General features: G+C 40.6%; 1 protein-coding gene across 1 annotated transcript in view; it reads right to left on the minus strand.

Moving 5' to 3' along the window:
- Positions 1 to 21,045, minus strand: part of LOC126425326 (nuclear RNA export factor 1-like) — a 167,315-nt gene that overhangs the window by 118,026 nt on the left and 28,244 nt on the right. The window contains exon 6 of the mRNA XM_050088308.1: positions 3,715 to 3,841. Within this exon, the coding sequence (XP_049944265.1) occupies positions 3,715 to 3,841 (127 nt within the window). The remainder of the gene's footprint in view (positions 1 to 3,714; positions 3,842 to 21,045) is intronic.

A 21,045-nucleotide genomic window follows, 5' to 3' on the forward strand; every position in this document is an offset into this window, starting at 1 on the left:
CACTCCGATTTCCTGGATGAGCTTTTCGTCCTTAAAAACGGGGCAATCACGAGAGGAAGCAGCGTGGTCACCCATACAGTTGATGCAGTGAGGGGATGGAGGTGGACAAGCACCCTCATGGGCATCCTTGCCACACGTAACACAGTTGGCCGGATTGGAACAGGACTGGCTGGTGTGATTGAACCGCTGACACCGATAGCAATGCGTAGGGTTTGGGACGTAAGGGCAAACGGAAATTATCTCATAGCCTGCTTTGATTTTCGATGGGAGTTGAACTTTGTCAAATGTCAAGAAGACAGTGCGGGTTGGAATGATGTTCGTGTCAACCCTTTTCATAACCCTATGAACAGCCGTTACGCCCTGGTCAGACAGGTAGTGCTGAATTTCTTCGTCAGACAATCCATCGAGGGAGCATCTATAAACGACTCCACGCGAGGAATTTAAAGTGCGGTGCACTTCAATCCGGACAGGGAAGGTGTGGAGCAGTGAAGTACAGAGCAATTTTTGTGCCTGGAGGGCACTGACTGTTTCTAACAACAAGGTGCCATTCCGTAATCTGGAACAAGACTTTACAGGACCTGCAATTGCGTCGACACCTTTCTGAATAATGAAAGGGTTGACCGTGGAGAAGTCGTGACCTTCGTCAGACCGAGAAACAACAAGGAACTGTGGCAACGATGGAAGAACTGTCTGTGGCTGAGACTCAGTGAACTTACGCTTGTGAGCAGACATAGTGGAAGGTGAGGAAACCATTGCAGAAGAATCCGCCATGATTACCGGCGTCTCCGATGGCGTGCTCCTCCCTTGTGGGGGCCCTCTCTGAGGGCACTCCCGCCTTAGGTGATTGTTCACACCTCCCGACAAACGGACGGAGGGACCAATCGGCACTTTCGGAAGGTATCAGCTCGGGTAATCACCCCTCCCTGGGCCTGGCCGTTACCAGGGGGTACGTACGTGTCCTACCTGTCTACCCGGGGTGGGGAATTACCCGTTACCCTGTCACCGGCTACGCACAAAAATGCGTGGGTCGGCCCTCAGACATGCACAGGGAGGAAGAAAGAGAAAGGGTAAAACAAAGAAAGAGAAAGGAAAGAGGAGAGGTCTCAAACGTCACAGCGGAGAAAAGGGTAAAGAGAAGAGGTAAGGAAAAGAGAAGGACAAAGGAAGGATGAAGACATACAAGCAGAGAAGGCGAAGAATGCGGTACATTTACGAGCGTCCGTCTCCGGACGTAGGCACAAACCATACTCCCAGAGGGGGAGAAAGGGAAGGAAAGAGCCAGAGGTGAGGGGAGGAGGGGCGAAGATGGGGGAGAGGGAAGGATGCGGAAAAGGAAGGTATGCAGCCCGGAAAGGAAGGAGGGCCACATTAGCTCGGGGTCCCGTGCTCGCTACGCACGTATCCACAAAAGAGTTGTGGACCCCCTGAGGGGATCCCTGATGTTATTCAATCTATATATTGAGCAAGTAGTAAAGGAAACAAAAGAAAAATTCGGAGCAGGAATTAAAATCCATGGAGAAGAAATAAAAACATTGAGGTTTGCTGATGAAACTGTAATTCTGTCACAGACAGCTAAGGACCTGGAAGAGCAGTTGAACAGAAGGGGCAGTGTCTTGAAAGGAGTATATAAGATGAACATAAAAAAACAAGGATAATGGAATGTAGTCGAATTAAATCACGTGATGCTGAGGGAATTAGATTAGGAAATGAGACACTTAAAGTAGTAGATGAGTTTTGCTATTTGGGGAGCAAAATAACTGATGATGGTTGAAGTAAAGAGGATAAAAAATGTAGACTGGCTATTGCAAGGAAAGCGTTACTGAAGAAGAGAGTTATGTTAACATTGAGTATAGATTTAAGTGTCAGGAAGTCGTTTCTGAAACTATTTGTATGGAGAGTAGCCACGTATGGAAGTGAATCACCGACGATAAATAGTTTAGACAAGAAGAGAATAGAAGCTTTTGAAATGTGGTGCTACAGAAGAATGCTGAAGATTAGATGGGTAGATCACATAATTAATGAGGAGCTACTGAACAGAATTGGGAAGAAGAGGAATTTGTGGCACAACTTGACTAGGAGGAGGGATCGGTTGGTAGGACATGTTCAGAGGCATCAAGTGATCACCAATTTAGTACTGGAGGGCAGTGTGGAGGGTAAATATCTTAGAGGGGGACCAAGAGATGAATATACTAAGCAGATTCAGAAGGATGTAGGTTGCAGTAGGTATTTGGAGATGAAGAAGCTTGCACAGGATAAAGTATCATGGAGAGCAGCATCAAACCAGTTTACAGACTGAAAACAACAACAACAACAACAACAACAACAACTAGTTTTACAGGTCAAGGGTAGAAGTAATTATAACAGAAAACTGGGCTGGGGCAGGACCCGAGAAACTGGGTCTTTTCCATAGAGGACAGTGTAGTGCTGCAATCCAGTCTTTGATTTAAAAAAAAAAAATAAATAAATTATTTAGTCTTCACAATAAGGAGAAGTAGCACAGAAGCACCACATAGCATAAGGTCCACAGCAGCATGTCAGTAGCTGCCAGTGTGGTGGCAGGTAGGTCACAATAATGCACACACCAGCAGATTCTCCAGGGAGGATAGCCAAGTTCAGCAGTAAGAATAGCAGTGCTAGGCAATAATAGTACCATACAGTGGTAGCCAAATGGAAAGGCAGGCAGTGTCATGACACCAGGGCGAATCTCTGCTGGGTTTTTGTGAAACAAATGAGCACCGGAGGCATCGAGACCGGGGTGAACCTGCCATCTGCACCAAGTCCTTCACGGGACTCGGTGTTGCAGGACTGCCAATCTGTCATCCACGACTGCCGCCTCTGGCTGAGTTCCTACCGTGACTCGGCTCTGCGATGTGAGGTGGCAGCTGACTCCTCTCCGAGGGCAGCGAGTTGTACTCCGTGCACAGCAACCTCCTCACACCATCACCCTATCTGCGTGCATAGCTGAGGGCCGTCTCCCAAGTGGCACACCGTAGCAGCATAACACTAAGCACTGCTGACATCGATGGCTGTGGCCCATGGAGGCTGCTGACCCAGCAGCAAGAGGCACCTGCTCGGCAGCAGCGCCCGTACAACAGCCCCAGCCGAGGTCAACGACAAGAGGCGTGCCCCCACCTCACTATGCTATGTATCGAGATTAATAAAACTCTTTGCAATTGTTAAAAGAGTTTTCACTGGGCCCCACGGACTGTCAGCACCTATCCCTGCCCTCCACCTCCCACCATTCCCACAACAGACTGGCACATAACACCACTTCACTGCCCTGATTTGCATCAAAAGTGGATGGCCATGGAACTACCTGTGCTCAAATCAACCACTGTGATCTCTTAGGAAGGTGACTAATTTAGATGGTGCGGCTATATACAGTAGTATTTCATGAATTTTCACCTCTCAAAGTGTATTTAATCAGGGAAATGACCAAAGAAAAAGTTAGAACCTTAAAGGGAGAAAAAAAATCCTGACAACAACCTACATAAAAACAAAATAAAACAAGGGAAAATCCAGGATGGAATGTAACCTAAGAAATAAAGGAGACATGATGCATTCATCGCTTATCACATAAGCCACTGTAAAATACCTTACCATATAATTGCTTCCAGAAGCAATATAGACTTTGTTGAGAAGCACAGCCATAAAGTGCATACAATTTACACACCGCTCTTAACACTAACATGTATGATGAAGTCATTTACTCACCAGGAATGCTAGTCAGGTGTGACAGGTCTAAGAAAGTCCCGTCAGAGCTGAGCCTTTCACTGATAATTTTCTGCAGAATTGCAGAGAGGTTCACTTTCTTGGCACGAAGCTCGACTTTCAATTCAATCTGTTGTCATTAAAAATATGTATTAGACAGCATAGAAAACTATCAAAATTTCCTGAAAGAATAAAATGCAACACCAAATGATCACTTCAAATGCCAAAGACAACACAAAAGTCCTCAGATAGTCCTGTGCAAAAGGAACTACTGTAAATGTTAAATACTAGACAAATAAACCATGTAAATGGTTTCACTATAGAATATACGATGACCACAACCAAAGTTGAAAGCAACCATTTTTAAACTCAAATTCCAAAGGTGTAACAAAAATTTACAAGTTTAGATGTCTACAATCTGCACAGACAATGAAGAGACTGAAAAAAATATATGATGAGAAAAAGGATATTATTGCAATAGCTAAGTGAAGAATAGCTGAGGGCCCCGGAGACTCTGGAAGTGTTTGGTACAATATATAATGATAAAAGAGAGACTTAAAAACCAGATTTCAAATTGTAAAACTTTTCCAGAGGGTGCTGTGGATTCTGATAATAATCTAATGGTGTTAACTGCAGATTAAAACTGAAGAAATTAAGGGAAGGTAGGAAATTAAGGAGATGGAGTCTGGATAAACTGAAAGAACCAGAGACTATTTAGAGCTAAAACATGGAACGGAATACAATAAAAGAAGAATAGTGTGTTAGTTCTGGTTTGGTCAATTTTGGAATGACCGTGCTCGGAGGCAGCACAACAACTAACACAAAGAATATGAATCGACATGAAATTTATGTAATGAGAGATAATTACTACTTGCAGTACTGCAATTAAAGCATGAATTCTTGTTGAAACTAAATTGGTACCATGAACAATCTTCCTCACAATGAAAGAAAAATACAATGCAACGTACCAACACTGATGTCACATAAACCATAATTTGCAGCAAACTTGGTGCTTAACAAAAAGTCAATTGTTTGATTATATTATGCTGAAATTATTAAATTGCCTCTAATTTTCTGTGGTTGCCGATCATACAGTTACTCCACTATGTATTGTTTGTATTTTTATCACGCATATCAATTACTACACATATCGTTGACACATGAATAAAAATTACACATCCTTTTTGTGTGAGATATAAAACAGAAGTACTCTCAAGCAAGACTGAAACGAAAGCTGTTAAAAAAAATGAATATTCTCTGGACATTGTTCTATTGTCACTAAGATAATTTTAAAAGCCTATCTTTGCCATTTTCTGTGGCAGTGTACCAATTTCTTCTTACTAATGAGGAAAAGAAAACATTCATATAAATTGATATTGCAAGAAAAATAAAAAACAGTATTACACAATTGTCCCACACTGTACACTGACATTGTATGGAGGTGTATAGTGTTAGGCAGTATCATATGATTAACTGGATGCTATATTACCAATGTGGGGGGTTGGGGGTGTCTCAACGCCCTTTAATTCTCGATCTTTTAGATAGACTTACATCAGGTTAAGTGGAGATGTCAGCTTTACCTTATTATATCTACATATACTAACACAAATAATTAAAAGGAAAACAAGTTATTAAAAAAAAGGGGGGTACAAATATCAAATACTGCGCATATTGAACAACGCTTGACCAAGTCTCTTTCATTACTGCAGCCACGTGTGTACCAAGTAGTTGGCGGCCTGGCATTGGGACTTTAACAGTTGCGTTCTCGCTGAATACTTTTATAACTCATGCGTGTCCATTTCACGTGGAGTGAGACAGCGAAGTTGTTGTGTATTGCACCGTGGATTCTTCCACAAATATTTATTCATTTCTTGGAAACACTGGGTGTCTATGTGGTAATTTTGATGCTGTGGCAGAAGACCTCCAATTATACGGCCTGGGACCCACTGTTTACCCGTCATAATGAGCTTATTCAGCAGAGAGGAAATCCGTTGATCAGCACCTGATGATAATGTAAGTTCCTTATAAATACTTCTCCATTTATTCAGAGCTGAGTGTGGTTTAGTAAAAAATTTTGTGGGTCTGGACATGCGTACTAAGTGTCAACACACTCAACTTTTGGAGGGGCGAAAAAAAAAAAATAAAAAAAAATAAAAATAAAAAAAAAATAAAAATAAAAAATCACTATTACACGGGTTCTTTGCCGAACTGCCATCAAACTCTATTAATCACTTATTTTGCATAGCATGTCTGCTTTCATATGCTGTTACTCTTTAAACAAACTGTTATTTACATAGTTACAATTTTAATACATTCATATATTACATATTATTGCTGGCATTCCACTCGCACTTACTTCATAAACAGTATATAAGTTTAGTTTGTAAATAATAGATTCATTTACATTCATATTATAGAATAAACATGCATAACCTCAGTTACATTGATCATCCTTATATACATATGTTTGGCTATCACAAATTTTTACACGAGAAACGTCATACATAATTCCTTTCACATTATTCATGGGATCTTGTTATTTATCTATGGAGCAGGTGGGAAAGCATCAGCATCTACTTCAAATACACTATGCACTGCTTGTCTAACTACACTTAGTATTGCCTTTAGGAATTAAGGAAGGAATCGATCTGACTACAGGTCCATTGGATTACCAAGGAAAGAACGTATAACTCATATATTGTGTTACAAGAAGACTCTCAGTCAGCATTATTCATGGTAGATCCTTGTTATGTTCCTACTGCATGAAATAGACATAGTTTACTACAAATGACATGTAACTTAAGTATTCATGACGTGTTTAATTGTCATAAATGTTGTTGTTTATAATCATCATGTACATATACATATATGCATATTGTAAAGAGAAAAATGGGTATTGGGAATTTCTGAAGCAGTGACTGTACCCTGTGTGCAGGTCGGGGAGGGGGGGGGGGGGGGGAGGGGGGGAGAAAAAGAAGAAGAAATTACACAATGGGTAGTTTACCTATTGACCCGAATATAATGTGACCCTGAATATAAGACGATCCCCTTTTTTTAAGAGGCTCCCTGAGAAAAATTTATTTTTTAAAATATCCTCATTAATCAAAATTACAATTTTTTGTGATGTAAGGTCTCTGCCTAAAAGCTTAACAATTAATCTATTCCAAACTTAAGCACTGTCTACATTTTGATAATACTAAGAGAAATAGAATAAGCAAAAAGAAATGGTTTACGTTATCTTCACTGACTTCTTTGTTTATTGTCATCTGTGGAATCATTTTTTTAATTATCATAATAACAGGACAGCTGTGAAACTTTTCTCTTTGTTGTCACAAATATTTGGCTACTTCTTCCGAATATGTTGCAATTTGTAAGCTTATGATTACAGTGGGACCCTAGAATGCAGCTGTTTTTTTTTTTTCTGAAGACATAGTGGATTATACTTCAACACTGACGTGAGAATGTTACAATGTCCCTTGCTTCTAACCATATTGTCTGCCCACCGCTCTCTCACCGGCCCCCTGCTGTTTCCATCGTACCTCACAGTGAGAGTCGACAACACCGCTGCATGAAATATGTAAGTATGCCACTCAATCTAGACTTTTAGCATCTCTTGCAGAAATGTATGCTATTGATGACTATTTGTCAAATTTTAAACTCAGTTCGGTTCCAAGTACAAATAAATTCACGTAAACTGAAGTTTAAACATGGCAGATGTTCATAAAATGAAAAAGTACACAGTATATAAAGTAGTACACAGCATAGGTTCCTGTGGTTGGCAGCATAACAAAATTTGCTGCCTGCTCAACACTCCCCTTCCCGTGCTCATCATATTTCTCAGCCAAGTTGGTTTCACTGTCCCTCCTCCAACCCTTCAGTAGTGCTGTGCTTGTGCAATAGTGAAACACAGACGGCAATGCCTTCTAGGGTGGTCATATGCAACAGTAGCAACTATACATAAATAAAAGATCACAATCACGATGCAGCCCAATTTTTATAACTTTTGCTTGTCCTGCGAGCCTGGATGTCTGTTGCTACTACCTTCACAATGTGTCTTTCCGCTGTAATATATTCTTGCAGTAACAATTGCAGTCAGTTCGATGTGACTTATTCCATTTGTCAGACTTTCAATACTGGATTAATTTTCTTTCTTGTTCCATCTGAATGTCTACATCTTGTTCTAAAGCTGACTAAAAGCTGGGTGAAGTTTTCCCCCGGTATTCTAATACATGAACAGCAAGGGAATTTCTCATTTGCAACCCTCTCAGTAAATCATTACATTTTCTCATAACCAAATAAAACACTGACTTGCATTCAGAATCAAGTAATGGTTTATGAGGAACAAGATTTTCACCTTTGAATGTTATCTTTATTTAAAAACCAGCATAAATGTATGTGTATCGTATCCATATGTGTACAAGGACTTTTATTGCAAACCTATTCAAATGCAACAAAGGTCTGTAAGTTAGTAGAATTTAATCCTATTTCCTCCAATGTTTCACAAAATTGTCAATTTTTTACGCAGAGCATTACGTTGTTGTAGTGGCTAGTTCACAGATTCTCACTGATCCCTTGCACTAGCGCTGCGAGTCAAATATCACGTGACTGTTCGAGCGAGGTCGACACTGTATAGAGTTCTTTGGCATATCGCAAACTCTCGAGCCTCTTCAAATGTAAGCACAGTTTGCTAAACTCTACCCTTCAGAATTCTTCAAAATAAATTTGTATGAAACCTCAGTAACCAAAGCTTCATTTGTAAATATAAGATGAGCCCTAGATTAATCTATTAACTACTGTAAAAATGTTAACCTCAGCAGCGATAATTTAATCTGCAAATATAAGACAAACCTGTATTTTCTGAGTGATGAATTTGGAAAAAAAAACCTTGTTTTATAATCGAAAAACAAAGATGATGTAACTTACCAAACGAAAGTGTTGGTACGTTGATAGAAACAATAACAAACACACACACAAAATTCAAGTTTTCGCAACCCACGGTTGCTTCATCAGGAAAGAGGGAAGGAGAGGGAAAGACAAAAGGATGTGGGTTTTAAGGGAGAGGGTAAGGAGTCATTCCAATCCTGGGAGAGGAAAGACTGACCTTAAGGGGAGAAAAGGACAGGTATACACTCCGCGCGCGCGCGCACACACACACACACACACACACACACACACACACACACACACACACACACATATATATATACAGACACAGGCAGCCATATGCAAAGACAAAGAGGTTGGGCAGAGATGTCAGTCGAGGTGGAAGTACAGAGGCAAAGATGTTGTTGAATGACAAGTGATGTATGAGGAGCGGCAACTTGAAATTAGTGGAGGTTGAGGCCTGGTGGGTAATGGGAAGAGAGGATATATTGGAGGGCAAGTTCCCATCTCCGGAGTTCTGGTAGGTTGGTGTCGGTGGGAAGTATCCAGATAACCCGGATGGTGTAACACGGTGCCAAGATGTGCTGGCCGTGCACCAAGGCATGTTTAGCCACAGGGTGATCCTCATTACCAACAAACACTGTCTGCCTGTGTCCGTTCATGCGAATGGACAGTTTGTTGCTGGTCATTCCCACATAGAAGGCTTCACAGTGTAGGCAGGTCAGTTGGTAAATGACATGGGTGCTTTCACACGTGGCTCTGCCTTTGATCGTGTACACCTTCCGGGTTACAGGACTGGAGTAGGTGGTGTTGGGAGGGTGCATGGGACAGGTTTTACAGAGGGGGCGGTTACAAAGGTAGAAGCCAGAGGGTAGGGAAGGTGGTTTGGGGATTTCATAGGGATGAACTAACAGGCGGAAAGACACTCTTGGTGGAGTGGGGAGGATTTCATGAAGGATGGATCTCATTTCAGGGCAGGATTTGAGGAAGTCGTATCCCTGCTGGAGAGCCACATTCAGAGTCTGGTCCAGTCCCGGAAAGTATCCTGTCACAAGTGGGGCACTTTTGTGGTTCTTCTGTGGGGGATTCTGGGTTTGAGGGGATGAGGAAGTGGCTCTGGTTATTTGCTTCTGTACCAGGTCGAGAGGGTAGTTGCAGGATGCGAAAGCTGTTTACAGGTTGTTGGTGTAATGGTTCAGGGATTCCGGACTGGAGCAGATTCATTTGCCACAAAGACCTATGCTGTAGGGAAGGGACCGTTTGACATGGAATGGGTGGCAGCTGTCATAATGGAGGTACTGTTGCTTGTTGGTGGATTTGATGTGGACAGATGTGTGAAGCTGGCTATTGGACAGATGGAGGTCAACATCGAGGAAAGTGGCATGGGATTTGGAGTAGGACCAGGTGAATCTGATGGAACCAAAGGAGTTGAGGTTGGAGAGGAAATTCTGGAGTTCTTCTTCATTGTGAGTCCAGATCATAAAGATGTCATCAATAAATCTGTACCAAACGTTGGGTTGGCAGGCTTGGGTAACCAAGAAGGCTTCTTCTAAGTGACCCATAAATAGGTTGGCATACGAGGGGGCCATCCTGGTACCCATGGCTGTTCCCTTTAATTGTTGGTATGTCTGGCCTTCAAAAGTGAAGAAGTTGTGGGTTAGGATGAAGCTGGCTAAGGTAATGAGGAAAGAGGTTTTGGGTAGGGTAGCAGGTGATCGGTGTGAAAGGAAGTTCTCCATTGCAGTAACGCCCTGGACGTGCGGGATATTTGTGTATAAGGAAGTAGCATTAATGGTTACAAGGATGGTTTCCAGGGGTAACAGATTGGGTAAGGATTCCAGGCGTTCGAGAAAGTGGTTGGTGTGTTTGATGAAGGACGGGAGACTGCATGTAATGGGTTGAAGGTGTTGATCTACATAGGCAGAGATACGTTCTGTGGGGGCTTGGTAACCAGCTACAATGGGGTGGCCAGGATGATTGGGGTTTGTGAATTTTAGGAAGTAGGTAGTAGGTAGGGGTGCAGGGTGTCGGTGGGGTCAGGAGGTTGATGGAGTCAGGTGAAGGGTTTTGTAGGGGGCCTAAGGTTCTGAGGATTCCTTGAAGCTCCGCTTCGACATCAGGAATGGGATTACCTTGGCAAACTTTGTATGTAGTGTTGTCTGAAAGCTGACGCAGTCCCTCAGCCACACACTCCCAACGATCAAGTACCACTGTCATGGAACCCTTGTCCGCCGGAAGAATGACGATGTAATGGTCAGCCTTCAGATCACGGATATCCTGGGCTTCAGCTGTGGTGATGCTGGGAGTAGGATTAAGGTTTTTCAAGAAGGATTGAGAGGCAAGGCTGGAAGTCAGAAATTCCTGGAAGGTTTGGAGAGGGTGATTTTGAGGAAGAGGAGGTGGGTCCCGCTGTGATGGAGGATGGAACTGTTCCAGGCAGGGTTCAATTTGGATAGCGTCTTTCGGAGTTGGATCATTAGGGGTAGGATTAGGATTATTTTTCTTCGTGGCAAAGTGATATTTCCAACAGAGAGTACGAGTGTAGGACAGCAAATCTTTGACGAGGGCTGTTTGGCTGAATCTGGGAGTAGGGCTAAAGGTGAGGCCTTTGGATAGGGCAGAGGTTTCAGATTGGGAGAGAGGTTTGGAGGAAAGGTTAACTACTGAATTGGGGTGTTGTGGTTCCAGATTGTGTTGATTAGAATTTTGAGGTTTTGGGGGGAGTGGAGATGGAAGTGGGAGATTTAGATGAGAGAGACTGGATCTGTGTGCAATGAGAGGAGGTTGAGGTTTGCTGGAAAGGTTGTGGAGGGTGAGTGAGTTGCCTTTCCGGAGGTGGGAAACGAGGAGATTGGATAGTTTTTTGAGGTGGAGGGTGGCATGCTGTTCTAATTTGCGGTTGGCCTGTAGGAGGATGCTCTGAACAGCCGGTATGGATGTGGGAGAGGAAAGATTCAGGACTCTTATTAAGGATAGGAGTTGACGGGTGTGTTCATTGGCTGAGTTGATGTGTAGGTGAAGGATTGGGCGGGTGAGGGCTATGGATTTGGAACTGGTATAGGGACTGATGGAAAGAAGGGTTACAGCCAGAGATGGGAACTTTAAGTGTGAGGCCTTTTTGGGTAATGCCAAATGTCAGACAAGCCTGAGTAAATAAAATATGGGAGCGTAATCTGGCTAGGGCGAAGGCATGTTTGAGGAGGGAATGTAAATAAAACTTAATGGGGTCGTTGTGGGGATGTTGTGAGGGTGACATGGTATTAGAAGGTGGAAAGTGTAACATGAGGGTGAAATGAAAATGAAAATAAAAATATATGGGGAGAGATAAAGGTGAACTAGAAAGCAACTGGAGATCTGGTGTGAATAAAGTCGAAAAAATGTTGGTTAATGATGAGTTATGTTGATCCTGTGGTGAACTTGGGTTGGTAAACAACAATGTGCACAAAGGTTAGGTGGTTGTGTTGCCTCCAAAACACATTAAAGGGTGGAGAAATTCGGGAAAATTTCGAAAAAACTGCGTGTAAATGTATTAAAAGGAGTGGTTTTGTGGTGGCAGATTATGAAAATGAGGCTAACAATTGTCTGACGAAGAAATGACGACGTTAAAACCTGTGGGAAGCGGCTAAAAAATGATCAGTGATGTAGGAAAAATGGAAATGGAAATAAAGCGAAAGTTGTTAGAACTATCCGAAATGATTGTTTAATAGGTGAAAGGAACCGTTTGTGAACTGGGAACGGTTATGATAGTGGCAAAATACTCCCAGATGTCAAGAAAAATGTCGTACTTCCAATTCAAAAAAAGGCAAGTGCTGATAGGTGTGAACAAATTAGCATCTTTCATGCAGAAATCCTTTGATTTAAAAATTCCCTCTCTTCCAGATGCCAGTGCGGCGATGCCCCATCCTGTTGGTAAATGGTATATGAAGTTGTTCAAATCAGTCTCCAACTGTGGGAAAAGAAAGTTCTCAAGCATATCAAGATAAGTACTTCCTGTAGCAGCATTCCATACACTTTTTCCCATAAACTGCACAAATCACATCAAATTTCGGAGAGACCCCTCTCATGTTGTGCAGCTTCATGTGGTTGTTCCATACCCTATATTCTCACATTATGACAGTTCACCTTTCCATTTAAATGGAATGTTGCATCGTCACTAAACACTAAGCATGGAAGAAAACTGTCATCCTCCATCTTGCCAAGAACAAAATTACAGAACTCCACACACTGTTGTTTGTCACCTTTACGAAGAGCTTACAGCAGCTACATTTTGTATGGTTCCATGCGTAAATGTCGACACAACATATGCCAGTGGGGATATGTTGACCTGTTGAGCTACATGATGAAGAGATTTCTGCAGACTCTTTGTGAAACAATAGCAGATGCATTCAAGATGTGTCACGACACTTGGGGATGGCCCATATGACCTGTTTCTCGGAATTTTCCATGCCATCGTCTTAATGCTCCATGCTGTGGGAGGATCCACAGAAACACACCAAACCTAGTACAAAGGTCATGCTGAACAGTTATTACTAACCCGTACTGCGCATAATGTAGAACACAAAATGCTTCTTGTTGTCCCGGCACCATTTTTGCTAGAACTGAAGTGGGCACACACTGCTGCTACCTAGTGGGAACTATGTAAAACTCAAGAGTTTGCTCTTTCCAACAATATGTTGCTCAAGCACATATCTCAAACAACGTAATAGTTATGATTTTTTTTAAATTGGACAATTCTTCTTGATACGCCCTGTATATCAATTGGCCTGAAGAAAATGTGTGGATCACTCCAGTATTACAATCAAATATTAAAGAGACATTAAATAAATAAGGTAACAAGAGAAAAAACAAGATGGGAAAGGAGTGCCCCAATAGTGCATAAATTAGGGGACTTAGTATTAGTAAAGAAGCATAATAGAAGTCTAAAGAGTGAAGGACTAACACTCTTACAAAGGATCATATGTAATAACACATACTCCTCACCCGAAAGCAACTGTGCTAACCAACCCAATAACTAGAAGAGAAAAAAAGGATGTTTAACATGCAAGATTAAAACTCTTTGTAGTCAGTGAGCAATTCTTCACTATATTATATACAAATTTGGAGCAAAGTAGGATTCAACGAAATCCCACAACCATTTTTTAGGTTAGAGAGTATGATGTCAACAATGATCTTATGTAAAGCAGTAAAGAGACGAAATATGGAAATTAAATAGTAATTCAGAGGAACGGTAATATGAGCTGAATGGGATGGTAACTATGAAAGTCATGGTTGATATCAAACCATGAGGTACATGACAAAGGAGAATTAAGTATTAATGTTATAGTTACTAACAGAAATAGTTATTAACCGTCCATTGGGATGTTCTTTTTAAGATTTGAAATTTCTACATTTCCTCTTTTTTTTGCGTGAATTGGGTATATTACTTAAGAATACACTGTCGGTTCAATCAATTTAGATTAAAGATACATGGTATTAGTATTAAATGGTGCACATGTTGGAAGCTTTAGTGGATAAGATGTGATCCAAGTCATATCTTCAGGAATGATATCTCCTGGTTTCTATCTGGAAGAGAATTTGGACCTGCATGGCATAGTTCAAACTTCATGGATGTAAATTTTTTGATTAGAATAATAATGGTGGTAAACATGATTAACCTAAGGAACCCACCAGATGTGTGATATAGGTATGACAGTAAGTGGATGTGTACAGTGAGAATGCTATGAAATAACTGTAAGAATCAGGATTTCAGCATATGAACAGTTGGAGCCATAGGAAGCAAGAAGTTTATAGTGGCCCTGCTACATGAACAGTGGTTTTATGAACAGATAGACCCTCTCAGTAGTAATGAAAAACATAATCAGGATAAGAAGCATATGTTGTGAATAAATGTGTAGTAATTACGTAAGTTACTGTATGCTCTCATTTATTATTGACACGTGTGTAGGCAGGCACAGTCAAGCAATATTGAGGAGCAGCAGATGTAAGGGTGCAAATACACATGGTGGCCAGTGGGAGTTGGCGATATGCACCCTTACTGCTGATTTGAGGTTACGAGATCATGAGTGTTTGTGTTTACTGAAATATGAGGTCTGTTCAAAAAATTCTGGAACATTCGTAATTTCACACCAATAGTGTGCTGGAGTGAACTGTGGTTCACATCCCTGCAATCGCCTGTGTTTACTGTGTAACTACCAGAAGTTTCACTGTTGTATTTCTGTTAGCTATTGTCCAAGCCCTTTATTAAGTAGAATGTTGCGTCACACAGTTTGCAAATTTCGAGGTGACAGTGTATGCATTAAATTGTGTGTGTAACTCAATTAAACCTTTACAGAGACATAACAAATGATGCAGGAAGCCTACAGAGATGCATGCTGAAGCCATACTTGGTGTTACATATGGATCACACAGTTTAAAAATGGCTGGATGGAAGTTAATGATTACCCTTGTTCAGTACGCTCTTCAATGTCTACCGACGATGCTTATAGCAGGAATGTCAACAAAATTGTGTGTGCCAATCAAAGACTGACTGTCCGAGAAATTGCAGAAGAATGTAACATTTCAGTTGGATCGTGTCATGAAATCCTGACACAGTAACTTGAAATGCATCGTCTTGCCACCAAGTCTGTCCTAAGGCTCACAAATCAACACCAGAAAGACCTTTGCCTCACAATCTGTGAAGAGCTTTTGGATAGCGCAAATGAGAACGAGATGTTCCTTATGAGAATCATAACTGGTGATGAGACGTGGGTCTACAGTTATGATGTTGAGACCAAGGTTCAATCATCGCAATGGATCGGGAAAGGTTCTCCAAGACCAAAAAAGCTTGTAGGTCAGGTAAAATGTCAAATCCACGCTGATAGATTTATTTCACTTTTAAGAATTAGTTCATCATGAATTCGTGCCACAGGGACAAACTGTTAATTGATGGTACTATTGGTATGTACAGTGATGTCTGTGAGAAAATTTGAGAAGGCAACATCCTGAAATGTAATGAGATCATTCATGGCTCTTACATTATCACAATGCATCTGCACATTCTTTGCTGTTGGTGTATGACTATTGCACAAAACACAAAATTGGTCTGCTGCCTCATCCTCCACACTCTCCAGACCTAGCCCCTGCGAACTTTTTTTTATTTCCAAAGTTGAAAATCACATTGACAGAACAAAGATTTGCAATAACAGACGGCACAAAAGAAAATTCACAGTCGGCGCGTAGCGCAATCCAGCAAGAGGACTACCATGACTGCTTCTGGAAGTGGAAATGGCGTGGGGAGCGATGTATCAACTGTGTGAGAGAGTATTTCAAAGGAGATCGTGTGCAATAATTAAAAGGTAAGCAGAGAAAAATTGTGGACCAAGTTCCGGAATTTTGAACAGACTTCATAGATAAGGCAGAGAAATGAATTTCGAAAGACTAGGTTTAAGTAATAACAGATTTAGGTAAAAGGAAATTAGGTTCTGTTTGGATTGGTGTGGTAATTTATATCGGAGATATTCTGGAGGTACGGCTCAGAGTCTGTAGAGCAGCTGGCACGCCGTGGAGCTCCATCTGTGGAAAAGTTCTGTGATTGTGGACTTGATGACATATGGGTAACAAAGAACTGATTTTGACCCAGAAACATCATGAGAGCCTGTTCTTGTTATTGATTGTAAGAAGTTGTTGTCAGTCAGAAGTGAAACCAATTTTTAATTGGAATAATAAACCCTTGTTTGTGAACCCACCAGTGACTGTTAATACATAATAGTAGTCATTCCACAGGAGTACTCCGGTGGAAGGCAGGGTCCCTCCAAAACAAGTGAGAAGATCATATTAAGGAGGAGAGAATCCTCACACTTTTTCCCCACATTAACATACCTTATAGAAAAAATAAATTCCTGCAAGAATAATGTCCACCTACTGTGTAGCAACTTACTTTTTGAGAGTAGCGTTAAAGATGTGTGGGCACTATGGACGATGTTATCGTGTCCTGCTAATAGGTATTTAAACCTTTTCAAAAGCCCATACTACTGGTAATGTCTCTTTTTTTCATTATGCCATAATTTCTTTCAGTATACGTGAGCATATGGCTGACAGATGCTGTAAGTGTGTTTACAACTATAACATCCAATCCCATTTCTCAGTACAACTGGGCCCCAAAGCCATCGTTTGAGGCATCTGTTGCGAGATGAAACGGTTGGTTGTAATTGGGATGTACCAGTAATGGTGCTGAACTTAAACTTTCCCTGATAGCTAAGAACTCTGCTGTACATTCTTGTGGCCATTGCCACACTGAATATTATTTCAATAATTTGTTCAAAACCTTTCTGTAAAATCGTGCCAGCCCTAAATATGCTCACAGTTGGTTTTTGTTCAACAGTTGTGAACATTTACTAATTGCATATAATTTATAAGGTCTGGTCTTACTTCCCTATTTATCACACGTCCTACAAATTTAACTTCAATCCTACCAAACTGAGATTTACAAAGTTTCAGGGCAATTCCCTGTGAATTTAATTGAGGTATTAGTTTATCCAATGTGCATATGTGATTCTCCCAGGTTTTCAATACAATTACAATGCCATCTATGTATACCAAGACTATGTGTTTCGGATCACCTCCAATTGCCTTATCAATAACTCTTCATGAAGACAAGCACTGAGAAGTTCAATCCAAGTAGTAGAACCTTGAACTGATATGCTCTACCCTCAAACAGAAATGCTGTATATTCAAGTGGCATCTATGTAGTTTAATTTGCTCATATCCATATGTTAAATCCATAATACTAATGTACTTCACACTGCAAATCTTGTCAACAGCTCATCTATTATGGGTGGTCCTATTTAGTGTCCTTGCACCGAGCACTAGCCTGACTGTTCCATCTCGTTTCTTAACAACAACCAGTGGGTTATTATAACAACTATTAGATACTTCTATTACATCCCAATCTCCCATCCTATTAATTTCATGCCTTGCCATATCCTTTAATGCTACTGGTACCTTGTATGGTCACACATAGAACAGATCATGAGGTTTTATGGTTTCAGTGAAAATATCTCTTTATGACTGGTAAATAACTGAATAATCTCTACTTTCTCCTTTGCATTACGTCCTCATGATTTATCAATATTAGCTACTATATCCTTCACTGATACTGTTTCCATGTATGTAGGGATCATATATATCTCTGTTTCATGTATTGTAGTTTCTATTGCGAGTATTACATTCATCTGACTAGCTGCCATGGACATTAATGAAACAACAATTTTACTGTTACCAGTCACTGTTTATTTATCTCCATGACGCATTTCAAAGGTCTACATTTGTTAGTGTGACATCTGTGTGTGTGTTGTGTTATGATTTTTTGGAGGAACTTGTGGCACAAGTGGAGGTTTAAATCTTTAAAACGCGCCGTGGAGATAAATGAACATGGATTTACATTTGTTAGTGTGACATCTGTGTGTGTGTTGTGTTATGATTTTTTGGAGGAACTTGTGGCACAAGTGGAGGTTTAAATCTTTAAAACGCGCCGTGGAGATAAATAAACAGTGACTGGTAACAGTAAACTTGTTGTTTCATTTAATGTCAATAACAGTCACAGCAAAACCTAACCTAAAATGTTTGCATTTTAAGTTGCCATGGAATCGAGTGGTAATGGTACTAGTTGCTGAGTGTTGCCATATAGAAATGTAACATGTCTCTTACAAAAGTCTAAAATAGTTTTCGAATCTAATAGCCAGCCTGTTCCCAGAAGAGTGGGGATGTTTAAATCAGATACACAGAACATCGGGTAACTAAACTTATATGGCCCATAAAAAAATGAGTTAACATTTCTGCCTACATTGATTTATCATCTTTTCCTATAATTCCTATCAACTTCACTCCTGTGACCAGTAGTGCCAGGAATATATGCATCAAATTATAAGTCATTAGAAAATTGTGGTCCACAACACAAATTTCACTGCCCAAATCCATAATTATATGTACTGGTATCTCACCTATTGTACCACGTAGATTTGGTCAGATGTAATTTTTAATTATACATAGATTCTCATCTAATAAAACATTCATCATCATATTACCTCTATCATACCCAATCATATGGGATTCCAATGATGCTGGCTCAATTGCAACAGCTTCAGAAGACTGAGCCTCTCTTCCAAAGCTTATCAGTTTTCCCTCTGTGTGTTGTTATGAAATTCTTGGGTGTCCCAACTTCCATCAGGAGTAATTCGATTCCCATCTCTCCATCTATTGTTACATTGTTATTATATTCATTTCTCTGTTCTCTTTGTCCCATAAATTGACTGTTAATCTGAACTTATCTACTGTCCCTAATCATGTTTACATGATTATTTTTCCAACATTCTGATAGGCTTTCTATTGTATCCGGCTGTTACAAATATTCTAAAAGGCTTTCCCTAATAACTTATCCCATACTCTCTAAGGTAGGTGGCTGATAACTTCTAATAAGTGCTCCTCACAAATTGGATCATTGAAGTATTTGGCTTGGTTTATTTCACATTCAACAAAATTTCTGTATCCCACCCATTCATTGCTATTACATGGTTTCAACCCCAATAATTCCAAGCAAAGTTTCTTTTGTGATCTCTCATCCAGTATTTAGTTTTGAATTCTCCTTGAAAATCAATCAAAGACTTGTAATCATCTACCCTCAAGCATACCCCATTGTGCTGACCACGAATCTAATTTTGCTGTATCTGACCAAGTGCTGGGTAACATACCTTGAGGAATAACACAGGACTCATATCTCCACCCAGTCTAAATTTAGGAAATGTATGGTTGATTTCTTTACTAAGTGTTGACATAAAATCATCATACTCACTACTGTATTGACTGCTCTTAATTCATTCCTCATCCCTATTCTTTCTTTCTAGTTGTGGGCAGTATTGAGTGGATGTACTGTCACTATCAGACAATAAATGTATAAGTCTGTTGTTATTGTTACAAGTAGTTGACCTGATGTCTGCTGGTCTGACTACAATGTCTGAATATGAGATGTCTCGTATGTTTGAGGTATTACTCGGCTGTGACAGTAATGCAGTTTCTTTGTGCTCATTACGACATTCTAACATTTGTACACGGAAGTCAATTTCATTAATTAAGAACAATATTGTTTCTACATCTCTATCTTTCAACTTTTGCAGATTTGTTTTTGTCTCTAGTACTTTGGTTTCTGCAGTTTGGATCCCTTTAATTATCATGTCTTGATTGGCTTAACCTTGCTGTCTAATAATTCTAATTGTATGTCTATTTCTTCTACGGGTCTGGACCCTAGGTCGAGTCCAGTTTCCAATCTATCCATTCTCCTATTGACCTGTGTCGTAAGATTTTTGATATTTAATTCCATCTGTTGTAATTTGGTATCCATTTTGCTTAACCTTGAATCTAATTGGATAAATTTGTTATTCATCTGACCTGTCATTGTTACCACAAACTGATGACAATACGATTTCATCTGTCAAAATCGCGATTCCATCTGTGACAACTTCTCGTTGATCTGTAGCACGAATGTATGTAACAACACTTCGGCTGTACGGTGATGATCTACGAGAGCCACAGTTGTTACACTCTTGCCCTAACTATTTGGTATATCGACACAAAGTTATTACTATACTATCATATTAAACAGGTAAGACCTTGACTTTAAAAGAACTTTAGAGATCAGAGGTCTTCTATTAGTCCCTGGCTGCTAGTTAGGCATCAAATTCTTTCAATACAAGACATTTATCATTATACAAACAAACAAACATATATCATTTTTGAACCACTGGATATTTAAGCTAGAAAGGTAAATGATTTTTACTCTTAAGCAACAGGCTGTGTTGCTGCAAGATGTTGACACGAAAGGCTGGAATGCATGCCCATTACAGCTACTGTGTGGTCATGATGCTGCATGCTGATGCAGACAGCTGATGTACCCGTATTCAGCAACTTGTCATAGTTTTAAAATGGCATGCTCAAAATGTCCTGATGTATTGCTGGACTCATATTTAGCTGCGGCACAACACACATAAAAGAATGTTGCAATAAGGCAAGTTTTCGGAGCCAGTGGCTCCTTCTTCGGGCAGAAGGGCTGGAGGAGAAGGAAGAGGGGTGACGGAAAAGGACTGGAGAGGTCTAGGGAAAGGGGCAGATTTTTGGAAAGTCAACCAGAACCACGAGTCAGTGGAGACTCACCACATGGGATGAGAGAGTCTTCCTCCTCATCCTGGGCAGTAAGTCTCCCCAGCAGTTCTTGGTGACTTTCCCAAAATCTACCCCTTTCCCTAGACCTCTCCAGTCCTTTTCCGCCACCCCTCTTCCTTTCCCTTCAATCTTTCTGCCTGAAGAAGGAGCCACTGGCTCTGAAAGCTTACCTAATTACAACCTTCTTTTATGTGTGCACTCTGCCACCACTTGGTGAGTAGATTTTTTATCTATAAAATTAAATTATTCTGTCAACAATTG

Source organism: Schistocerca serialis, chromosome 10 (assembly GCF_023864345.2).
Source record: "Schistocerca serialis cubense isolate TAMUIC-IGC-003099 chromosome 10, iqSchSeri2.2, whole genome shotgun sequence".
In the NCBI taxonomy this organism is placed as follows: domain Eukaryota; kingdom Metazoa; phylum Arthropoda; class Insecta; order Orthoptera; family Acrididae; genus Schistocerca; species Schistocerca serialis.